At 36.3% G+C, this 12978-nt stretch overlaps 1 protein-coding gene across 1 annotated transcript; it reads left to right on the plus strand.

Annotated features, from left to right (window-relative positions):
* The first annotated feature begins 11568 nt into the window (after window positions 1-11568).
* LOC137716809 (ethylene-responsive transcription factor ERF014-like) lies at window positions 11569-12485 on the plus strand. The gene has a single exon (XM_068456182.1). It carries the CDS (start codon window positions 11673-11675, stop codon window positions 12399-12401), a length of 729 nt encoding a protein of 242 aa, XP_068312283.1. The 5' UTR covers window positions 11569-11672; the 3' UTR covers window positions 12402-12485.
* Window positions 12486-12978: the final 493 nt, after the last annotated feature.

The raw sequence follows: 12978 nt of genomic DNA on the forward strand, positions 1-12978 counted from the left end.
AGGTTCAAAATGCCTCTCCTGTCTACATCTACAGAAATTGGGATAGAAAGTGGGATGGATGGATAGACAAACAGAGGAGTATATGACATGCTAAAAGTCACTATCTTGAAGCTGTGCATGCATTATGCATACCTCATCAAGGTTAGAAACTTATATAGTTGCTAGCTGGAATATTATTATAATTTAGTTCCCACAAAACACAGCCACCAAACATTTGTTACAATTACGTGATCCAAATATTTGTTTATATAATTAATTATATATTATAGAGTGGATAGTATGGATTTTGATTGAATTTTGATGCCATGGACCTTTTCCTCGAACTTTCTCGTTGATACCAAAAACAGGGGATTTGATTCTCATATATTTAGACCTTACGAGCCCACATGGATCTTGCCTCTTCATTATCCAACACACTCCCACCTTTGAAAACCTTCACTGCACTTTCGTATATGCCCCATGCCCATCCCTCCTAACCCAATCTCTTTCCCTTCTCTATGTTATTATACTTTTACATTATTTTCTCGGACTTATATTGTCAGGCAAATGTTTATGTTCAAACGGCTAAAAAACAATCAACATATAGTCAGTGGTCAAGTTAGCGACTCTCGTTCTTTGGACCAACCTATGACCGAAAATATGATTTTCTCAATCTCTTCACATACACTGGAAGAAAGGGTTACAACTCCAAGTTCCTCCACGGCTGGAGAGCCTCCAAGACAAGGGAATGACAAACGATCAACCACTCTTGAGGTTCATATTAATCAATCGATCTCTTACAATAAAAATATCTTATGTTGTCAAACAGTCGGCCGATAAAAACGTGGTATCGTTTATATATTAAACCAACAATTTGGGATCTCTAACTATTTTGGTCAATGACACTTTGGCCTCAACTAAATTGGTCCCTACCTCCTCAGGGCTCGACCTACATCTTTTTAATGCGGGACTTCTTTATTAGATGTGTTCATTTCACCGACATGCAAGGTACGGGAAGAGAGACCCAATTGGTACGGTGCATGCCAGTTAAGAGATAGTGAGGATTTGAGTTCTTCAGATACTATTTAATAATTATTAAAATATATATAGTTTATAGAGAGAGAGAAAAGAAGAAGGAGCAATGAATCTTCATTCATATATTGTGGTTGGTAGTTGAATCATTTGCATAACAAAAAGAAACTACATACGTGTTTCCTTACTTGGAAGGATCCATTTATCCTTTTCTGAAATTACTGTAAGTGCCCATGTGATTTATAAATAAGTATGAATTGAATTCTTATGTGTAAAAAGTCAAATATTATTAACCAAAGGATAGTGGCAGATTTGAGAAATATTATTAGGAGGGTCAATAAGAATAAGTAGACATAGCTCACAAATTATTGGGAGGGTCAATAAGAATAAGTGTGCATAGCTCACAAATTTTTTTGGACGGTATAACATAAAAATTGGCATTTCATTGATCTTTGGTAGGCATGAGGTCATATTGCACTTCTATCGACAGATGCCAATAGCTTCCAAACAAGTAAGTAGACTGATATCAATAGCTTTTGCGTGAGTATACTGACAGATACAAACATATGCCGAGTACGCTTATCGAAAGATGCCCATCTCAAAGCATACAAAGGCATGAGGCTATCAGCTACCTTGCCCAGTGCCAGAGAGGTAATTTGTCGAACAGTTGGAGGGCAGCTTTGAAAGGCATCTCAGATTTCCAAAGAATAACACCTAGTTCTTCGATGGAGAATTTTTGAGTTTGAAGGATCACCTGACCCGCATTATCCCAAGGAGGATCCGCTTTTGCCAAAGGAGCCAGCTACTTGAGTCTAAGAAGTCGATAGATGTAGTTATTCTCCTATAGATGTAGTTTATAGACCATATTGACTGAAAAGGATGCTTGTTCTTTGGCAATCAAAGTTGTAAGTTTCCAAAAGTAGATTTTTTTTTTTTTTTTTTTTTTTGGAATATATATTGGGAGTTTTAACAAAAAATTCACAGTATTGTTCACTTTAACAAAAAAAAAACCATATTTTTACACTAAAAAGTCAATCCTAGTACTATTCACTTTACCCTTTATTTTGTCCTTATCATTAAAACTCAAAGTTTTCAAACATTTTTCATTAATTTCCCTTATATTTTATATACAATGGTAAGAGTTAAGTCTAAAACCTCTTAATTATAAGTGTCGATAGATCACGCTAGACCATAGTGGCTCCCAGAATGAAAAACAAAATAAACAATATAAGCATATGACATCATGTATTTCATTATCTGCATGCTTATTTTGAAGACATCACATCGTCCCATGATGATGAATATTGAATACAACTCACATCCAGACCAACAAAATTGATATTAGTCCTGCTTTCCCATCTATATGGGCAGCTTCTTAGTAAGAGACCCTTGTGGCTCTTGTTACTTTTTCGGTTGTTCCATAAGCAAAACACCATAAAAAATACTCTTTATTTCAAGTAATCAATAACAGAAGGGTTAGTTTAGTCGGCAGGGTGATAAGTAGAATAGACTCCATGTAACTAAAATAATAATATTAAGAAGCTCCCTTCTACTATTATCTTCTCGCCAGCTCAGCATTCGCAATGCATGTCAAATAAAATTACTATGACCTTTTTGTTTGACATTTACTTAAGTATTAGGTAAACAATGTGGAATATAATTCATCCTCATTAAACTATTATAATAATAATAGTAGCGAAATTGCCTGCTAATTGCCAAGAAAGGACAAGTCCAGTTTCGTTTTCCAGGATTTCTGACAAATCGAAAATTTTAAAAAATATGAGAGAGCTAATGTGGGATTGGCATGTGAGAGTGGTCATTAAAAAATTTCACATTATTCATGGAGAATCATACCGTCAGCTGCACCTGATAGTATATGATCGAAATACTATATATATTTTTTAATTCAATGAATTAATATATAATTATGGATTGAATGCTCCTGCGTTTTAAGAAAAGGAGATGCCTTTAATGCTAACATGATTATGTTAAGTGTGTGAAAGAATCAAAACGGGAAGGGAAGGAAGGAGGGAGAAGGGAGATGACCCTCGTACGGATTGACGACACTATTCTTTTCACACACACGTATTATCATTGGAGAAACCAATTCTCTGCTCGACATTCAATAAAAGCCCCAGCTCTTAATCTCTCTCATCTCTCTGTGTTCATAGTTTATTATTCATACGAAAATTTTCGTATTTAAATATGCCATATGTACATGGAATGTATCGACATAGCTGAAAAAATGTTGATTTTTTATGACAAATAAGAAAGAAATCCGGCTTAAAATAGTTTCAGAAGAATGAATTGGCAATCAATAACTTTCTGCTTTCTGCAAATGAGAAGATGAGATGTATATATATAAGTTGTTCGAGCAGACCACATGGCCAGGGTGGTGGTTTGAAAAGTTCGAAAACCCTATTCACAATAGTCTCGTAACCAAACTGTACACAATGTTAAGGGTTACATGGCCAGTTGATATTGACTGCAGATTTTCCCATTACAATACTATGTTTTGACCTTCATCATTTTGCATATGGCGGAAATGTTCTAGAATATGTCGACCATTCTTATTTCAGTGTGTGATCACAGTTTGAAAACATTATTTTGCGTGACTCTGCTTGGTGGTATTATGAGACTAGACAAATTATAACACATGTATTGAAAGATTTACCATTCAGATATAGAGTCGTTTGACCATGCAAAGTCCACACAAATGTGTACTGAAAGACTTACCATTCATATTTAGGGTTTCAATCATGCCATGTCGACATGTCACATGATGTTATAATAAGTCCACAAAAACTATAACATGTGTACTATCAAGTTTAAAGTTTTAGGCATGCCAAGTCGACATGTGCCATGTGATATTACAAATCCACATAAATATAGCACGGGTATTGAAAGACTTACCATTCAAATTTAAAATTTCAGTCATGTCATGTCGATATGTCACGTGATATTACAAGTCCAAACAAACTATAACATGTGTATTGAAAGGGTTTTAGTTATGCCATGTGGTGTTATATATAAGGATCCAAGTGAAGAAGAAAACAGCTATCCAAGTGAAGAGAAGATCAAGGGTCAAACGAAATGACACTTGTCAATAGATTAAAGAGATAAGCTGTTAGAAGTAGTTAAAAGCTGTTAGAATTATAGTTGAGATAAGGAGGTGGAAGATTAGCTAAGGAAAGTGAGAATATATAACTGAAATTGTAATCATAACAACTTAACAAGAAATCAATACTTTTCTCTCTCTTTTTCGATCTCTCTCTCTTCTTCCTCTACATTCTGTGTAATTCTCAAGAACTTATTCATTGAAGCTTCCTTAATGTTTACATGGTATCATCACCTAGATCGTGATCTGGCGCTTCCGCACCTCAACTAACAGCATTCATTTCTTCTTCTAATCCTCTATTTTGCAAAGCTTCTATGTGATTCTGCAAATTGGGTTTTCTCTACTCTCCAAGATCCTCAAGAATCTGTTCTTCTTTGTCTACCCTCTACGTGTTTGATAAAAAGCTTTTGTGAAAATTTCAACAATGGTGACTGCTGATCAATTGAAAATTGTTCAATCTCCTATCACAAGTCTTGTTTCCACGGTTTCTACTTCAGTTACGGTGAAGCTTGATGACTCCAATTATCTCACTTGGAGTTTCCAAATCAATTTACTCTTCAAGAGTCATGGCATCATGGGGTTTGCTAATGGATCAAGAAAGTGTCCTCCAAGATTTGATGATGATTTTGATGCTGAAGGAGTTGAGAAAGATGATTACTTGGTTTGGAAAATGCACGATCGTGCACTTATGCAATTAATGATTGCAACGTTGTCTACTACAGCAATGTCATGTGTAATTGGAAGTCAAAGTTCTCATGAGATGTGGGTGAACCTCATTGAAAGATTTTCTGCAGTTACCAAAGCCACAATCTTTCAGATGAAAACTGAGCTTCAAAACATCAAGAAAGGGTCTGAATCTGTCTCTGTTTATATACAAAAGATCAAAGATGCACGGGATCATCTTGCATCTGCAGGGGTCATATTTAAAGGTGATGATATCAAAATTCTAGCGCTGAAATGACTTCTTGCAGAATTCAATACTTTCCGCTATGTCATAAGGGGCAGAGAAAATGGTATTTCTCTCAAAGATTTCAGGTCACAATTGATTGCAGAAGAAGCTATAATTGGGCAGTTCTTTGACTCCTCATCCTCTTTTCCATTTGGGACTGCAATGGTTGCTGGTACTCAGTCAAGCAAAAGGAAAGCATTGGTTCTTGATCAAGAATCATCACAATCTAATGAAGTTGGTTCTACTTCTGGCATCTCCAGCCAACAGTTTCACAGTCATGGAGGAATGTCAAATGCTCCAGGATATAACAATTCCTATCAGGGTTCTTATCACTATGGTGGTTACAAAGGGAACAATTTTCGTGGCAAAAGATGAGGCAAATCGTTTCACTATGGTCCAAGATCCTACAATCCTCCACCAAATAGGAGTCCTAGAATTCTTGGTGCACCAAAACCCTATCAATCCACCTGTGCAGAACATCCCTCTAAAATCCCTATCTGCCAAATCTGTAACAAGAAGGGACATGTTGCTGCTGACTGTTTTCAAAGACATACTTCCAATTCTAGTGTTAATGTCCCAACTCAATGCCAAATTTGCTGGAAATTTGGACATTCGGCTCTATAGTGCTATCACCGAGGCAACTTTGCATACCTGGCAAATCTCCTGCACCAAATCTCACAGCTATGCATGCTCATTCTCAGCCTTATGTGCCTGAGCAACAATTCTGGATTGCAGACACTAGCGCCCCTTCTCATATGACCTCTGAGTTAGCCAATTTGGAATTAGCTACTCCATAACAAGGGAATGACACTATAACCACAACAAGTGGTACAAGTTTGAATATTTCTCATATTAGCACATCAAGGTTATCTATTTCCAACACCACACTTGCCTTGAAAAATGTTCTCCATGTTCCAAAAATTTCACAACACTTGTTATCTATCTATCAATTATGCAAGGATAATCGGTGTAGATTCATTTGTGATGATTTTTTTTTTTTTTTTTGGGTTCAGGACAAATCCACAAGAACAATAATATTCAAGGGGTTGTGTAGAAAGGGGCTATTATACCAGAGAAGCTGCCACATGCATTATCTCATAAGCATACATGCTGCCCAGCAACACCTGTCAATACACACTTATGGCATAAAAGACTAGGACATACATCAAATGTGATTACCTATGCAATTCTACATCAAAATAAAATCCCTGCATCATCTAATACATGTCACTCCATTTTGTACACCTTGCTTAGAAGGAAAATTTACAAAGTTACATTTCAATTTCCCTGTCACTAAATCTGTACAACCTCTAGAGGTCTTACACAGTGATGTATGGGGACCTACCCCCTTGTTATCTCATGAAAGGTTTAGGTATTACGTAACCTTCATAGATGAATGTACCAGATACACATGGGTTTTCCCTTTAAATAATAAATCAGAGGTTTTTACAACATTTGTGCAATTTTATGCTTATCTATGCACTCAATTCTTTGCAAAACCAAAAGTTTTACAAAGTGATGGTGGGGGTGAGTATGTCAGCACAAAGTTTCAACATTTCTTATCACACCATGGAATGTTACATCAACAATCTTGTCCTTACACCCCAGAACAAAATGGGTTAGCAGAAAGGAAACATAGGCATATTGTAGAAACTGCCATTACCTTACTTCGAACTGCACATTTACCATCTAAGTTCTGGTTTTATGCATGTGCTGCAGCAATATATTTGATACACACAATGCCATCAGCTGTTTTAAAAATGAAATCCCCTTTTCAATTGTTATTTCATAAAATTCCATATATTAGTCATTTGAAAGTTTTTCATTATGCATGTTTTCCCCTACTCACCCCATACAATACCTCCAAACTGCAACCAAAAACGAAAACTTGTGTTTTTCTGGGATATGCAGGTCACTATAAAGGGTTTATTTGTCTCAATATGGTCACTCAAAGAACTTACATATCTAGGCATGTCTTGTTTAATGAAACTACTTTTCCATATGAAGCATCATTCCCTTCTTCACCAGTGTCAACACCTAAAAATTCACATGAGCATTCTCTAAATCCTACACCAGCATCCATATCATTACAAAATCAAGTTGTGTCCCCTGCATCTCATACTCCTTCATCATCATCTACAGCCACGGATTATTTGAACTTGCATTTATCTAGTGCTTCAGATTCTTTGACTGCATCAAGAGCCTCAGAATCCTTGGATACACTTGCATCTAATGCCTTAGAGTTTATTCCTTCCCCTACACAGATCTTACATGTTAATTCTGCCTCTTCTACACAGTATCTCATTCCTGTAGATCCTGATTTTCAACAAGAAAACCTGCAAGTTCTATTAAACATGCCTATGAATATTTACCCTATGCAAACAAGGTCCAAAAATGGTATTTTCAAATGCAAGGCTCTTTTTGCCTCTCTAAGCTCCTCTCAGGCATCCATCATAGAACCAAAATCCTTCAAGGCAACTTCCAATGTATTAGAATGGCAAGAGGCTATGAAAGAGGAAATTAGTGCTTTGCATACACAACAGACTTGGTCTCTGGTTCCGTTGCCACCTGACAAGAACCTTGTTGGCTGCAAATGGGTATACAGGATTAAAAAGGATGCAAATGGTTGTATTGCCCGATATAAGGCACGTCTTGTTGCAAAATGATATAACCAGGAAGAAAGAATTGACTACAACAAGACTTTCAGTCCTATGGTGAAGCCTACTACCATAAGATTGATCCTTGCATTAGTTGCACATTTCAATTGGCCTCTCAGACAAATGGATGTCAAAAATGCCTTTTTACATGGCATTCTCCAAGAGGAAGTGTATATGGCATGACCTCTAGGATTTCAAAGTACAGCACATCCTCCTCATTATGTTTGTAAGTTACAAAAGTCTCTATACGATCTTAAACAGGCCCCTAAAGCCTGGAATGATAGATTTACAAGTTTTTTACCTGGCTTAGGATTCAAAGCTTCCCAAGCTAATCCCTCATTGTTTCTTCAACATTCATCCAAAGGCACTGTAGTCTTACTCTTATATGTTGATGATGTGATACTCATTGGTAGTAGTTCTGAGTTAATCTCAGATGTGATTATAGGTCTCACATATGAGTTTGACATGATAGACTTGGGGCAACTGAATTATTTCTTGGGGTTACAGATCAGTTATACACCAGGAGGGTTGTTTGTCTCACAAACAAAGTACATTACTGAGTTGGTTGCAAAAGTTGACTTGCAAGATTGTAAACCATGTGCTACACCTTGTTTACCATATCATCGATTACTTAAGAATGATGGCAAACCATATCATAATCCTGAGCAGTACAGAAGCATTGTCGGTGCCCTTCAATATCTCACCTTTACAAGACCAGATATAGCATTCTCAGTGAATCAAACCTGTTAGTTTATGCACAATCCTATGGAGTCTCATGTTATTGCAGTTAAACGGATCATACGATATCTCAACGGAACCTCAAACTTTGGTATTCAGTTTCTGCCATGACCAATCCATTTACAGTCATATAGTGACGCAGATTGGGTCAGGGATCCCAATGATCACAGGTCTACTTCAGGTTTTGTTATATTTCTTGGTTCCAATCCGATTTCTTGGTCATCCAAGCAGCAACACATAGTTTGCAGGTCTTCCACAGAGGTTGAGTATAGAGCCTTAGCCATTACAGCTGCAGAGTTGGCTTGGATTCGACAGTTGTTTTGTGATTTACATGTTCCTATTCAAAGTCCTCCACTGATCTATTGTGATAACATCTTAGCAATTGCCCTTTCAACGAATCCCCTTTTTCATGCCAAGTCTAAACACATCGAGATCGACTATCATTTTGTAAGGGAACAGATCATTTGAGGAGATCTTCTAGTTCAACATGTCTTTTCTGCTGAACAATCAGCCGACATACTTACAAAAGGGTTGTCCACTCCTTTGTTTCAACACCACTGTGGCAACCTCATGCTCAATTCCCTTGAGCATCCGATTGAGGGGGGATATAAGGATCCAAGTGAAGAAGAAAACAGCTATCCAAGTGAAGAGAAGATTAAGGGTCAAACTAAATGACACTTGTCAATAGATTAAAGAGATAAGCTATTAGAAGTAGTTAAAAGCTGTTAGAATTATAGTTGAGATAAGGAGGTGGAAGATTAGCAGCTAAAGAAAGTGAGAATATATAACTGAAATTGTAATCATAGCAGCTTAACAAGAAATCAATACTTTTCTCTCTCTTTCTATCTCTCTCTCTTCTTCCTCTACATTCTGTGTAATTCTCAAGAACATATACATTGAAGCTTCATTAATGTTTACATTATAAGTCATCACAAACTATACCATATGTGTACTAAAGTTTGATAACTTTATTAGTCAATACTAAAATTTCCATCCCACCACATTGACATGTCACATATCTTCAGTGTCACACCAAAAATTTCTCAAAAAGTTATAACAACACACTACATATCGATACCTCATCATAACAACATTACCCAAGTAAGGTATCTCATCATTAGTCTCTATTGACACATACTTAGTTGTAGTTTACTTGAAAATAATTTGGGTAAGCTTACAATTCTTACAAATTCAGAAGGCATTGATGATCATGACCTTATAATGGCGACAACTTTGATGGAAAGTAAAATAAAATAGTCACTGCATGCAGCATGTACTGAATTGGCAAAGGGGCAAATGCCCCGTTCCTTCTTGGTCTTGGTCCATTCAAAACATGCAGCTATGTGAAAACTGAGTTCATCCAATCCAACTCCAACTGTATCGTCACAATAGCGTGTGTTTTTGCCACATCCCCCACGACTCCATGCAGGTGTTTGCATGCTGGCATCTTTTAATTCCCCCAAAGTACGAAAAGTAGCAGTTGAATTTATATATGTTTTGGTCTGTGGCCGTACACCTAGAGAATCCATCTCTCCCCTCCCACATCGACCGAATAACTCAAAATTTTAGGCATCGGAGTATCGAACAAAACAAAGTAAAGTCAAGACATGTAGGCGTAAGCAACCAAATTTGCCATCAAACAGTTGAGTCCTTAGATTAATGTAAAAAATTCCACTTTGTACTTATCTCTAGTGAGAGAGAGAGAGAGAGAGAGAGAGAGAGAGAGAGAGAGAGAGAGAGAGAGAGAGAGAGAGTTAGAATTTCATATTTTTGCATGAGAAGAAAAGGACCATGAGACGCGGTTTTAGCTAGGGCTCTGCGGGACAGCAATACACAGCTGTGTGTATTACCTATGCAAATGCAAAGGCTTGCTGCAAACTGCGCGTACGTTTTTGAGTGTTGTGTTAACTTATATTTTAAACTATATATATAACATTTTTTATATGTATATTTATATAACATTTTGTATTCTTTCTTTTTTCATTAGTTCGAACATTAAAAAAAGTATACATACATATTTCTTTTGTGTTTCACAGCCCAAATTATTTATAAACTGCAGATCGTGGAAGCTGCCTCTAGAGAGAGAGAATCCTATTTTTCTCTTATAAAGATATGATGCTGGCCTGATTATGTAGATAATATTTATACATACATACATACATATATATATATATATATATATATAATTTAGACATTAAAGATTAACATAATATATAAGATAATTTACATGGATATATATCAAAATAACCCTTTTGCCCTTCGTTTTATTTTCTGAGTAACTTTTTTTGTTAATTAAGTATTATTGTTGGGTGTCAACTAGGGAAGGAGTGACTTCTTGTGTAAGTCATAAGCTCTCTAGACAAAGTCATTTTACTTTAATATTTAATAGAACTTTCCATGCTGGTTACTGATTTGGGCATATGGATCCCAGGTTTGCAATATTCGTTGACAATGAAAACTTTTACACTTTTAAGTAGATTGCTCTTGCTTTTATTTTTATGCAACTGCCAGCATCTTAAAAAACTTAAATTTAAGTATCATTTTCTTTCTTTTTCCAAATTTAACCAACAATATATCATTATAAAATCTACATCGACTAGTCTAAAAAAAAAAATTATTTCGGCACACATTTTTTCTTTTTTCGCAAATCCTTATTTATGTGGTTTGTTGATTTATTATACTTGAATTGATTAAAATGTCAAAAATAAGCATAAGTATGTGTAAGAAGAAAAAAAGAGTAGAAGTAATTAATTTCCTAATGTAAAAACCCTCACAAACTTGCAAACAATCTTCATGGAAAGTTGGAAGACTAGTACTTTTTTTTCATTGAATTTGTGAATTTTGGGCCATGTGAAGCTAAACCCTACTTTGACTGCAATACGACAGGAAAGTAACTTCAAGGATACAAGATATTTGATTTCTATTTTAATTGTACAAACTTGAAATTATCTGTCACCCACCATTTTCAATAATATATTAATTAACTAACTATAGAGCCATACTGTTTTCCTTTTTTGACTAGAGATCAACATCTATAAATAGTAGCAACCTTTTCTTTTGAGTTGATTCATTCATTCACTTTGCACAAGAAACTAACGAAGAAGCTCACAACTTTTGAGAGAAGAGAAACACAGAGGCAGCCAATCACCTTCAACTTCATCTTCCATCAAGAAATCAAGCATTGTGTTCCATTGTAACAATGGTGAAGACAGATCAGAGGATTATTCAGCTGCCTTCAGAGATGACATCATCGAAAACGACATCGAAGTCTCCATCTTCTTCTTCTTCTTCTTCTACCTCAGCATGCAAGAAGAAGAAGTTTAAGGGAGTGAGGATGAGGAGCTGGGGCTCTTGGGTTTCAGAGATTAGAGCCCCAAACCAAAAAACAAGAATATGGTTAGGTTCATATTCGACAGCTGAGGCTGCGGCAAGAGCCTACGATGCTGCCGTACTGTGCCTCAAGGGCTCCTCAGCCAACCTCAACTTCCCCACCACTGCCTCCTCACATTTTATCCCCCAGGAAATGACCGTCATGTCCCCCAAGTCCATCCAGAGAGTGGCTGCAGCCGCTGCCAATAATAATGCCGCTACCACCACCGCAAACATTGCCTGTCCACCATCACCCCCTCCTCAATCTTCGTCTTCTTCATCTTTGGTCTCGTCTCCGTCTCTGGTCTCGTCGCCATCAACGTCGTCGTCGCCGTCCATTAACCTCATCGATGATGACATGTCATTGCTAATGGGGTCATTTGGGGGGTCCTACATTCCCACTTACTATGATCAAGCAAATGATCAATTACCAATTTCTAGCATGGATTCATGGAACAACTTTGACCAAATGTTCGATGGCGCATTGTTGGATCCACAGCCACCTATGATATATGACTTTTATGAGGAAAGTGACATTCGTTTGTGGAGCTTCTGCTGATCGACGACGATGAAAATTATTATATTCTTTTTAATCACAATTATTCATGATCTTCGAAGCCATTGTTTAAAGATTTTACTGACAGTGACACAAATTATTTACATTCTATATGAGTGAATGCGATAGGTGAATTAGAAATTCCAAATGGAGAGATGTGAGACATCTTTTTGGACTCTATCTCACATGGGTTTCTAATATATTATATTTGTATTTATGTATTTATGTATTTGTTAATGAAAATTAAGTGTGTAATACTATTGTTATTATTATTAATGAAATCTTGTCAATGGTCTTACATACATTTTAATTGAATAAGGAGTGAAAATTTTGAATTTTAATTTCTTCCAATTTCAGCTATGCCACATGTTATGCCTCTTGTCTCATGTGGGAGACTCACTTATTGTGTTATGGAGATGTCAGATATGCCTATCTCAGTTGGAACAAATTAAAGAACAAGAGCAGGAGAGGGTTGTGGAGACTTGAAACCATCTGAATTTGTTTTCAGCTCAAGGAACAATTTTGTACTCTTTTTAAAAATAAAATAAAATAAAATAAATAAAAACTGCTATTAACACTC

The sequence above is a fragment of the Pyrus communis genome, chromosome 15 (genome assembly GCF_963583255.1).
Source record: "Pyrus communis chromosome 15, drPyrComm1.1, whole genome shotgun sequence".
NCBI lineage: Eukaryota > Viridiplantae > Streptophyta > Magnoliopsida > Rosales > Rosaceae > Pyrus > Pyrus communis.

Coding starts and splice junctions, on each gene's coding strand:
- LOC137716809 (XM_068456182.1), top strand. CDS start 11,673: ATGGTGAAGACAGATCAGAGGATTATTCAGCTGCCTTCAGAGATGACA.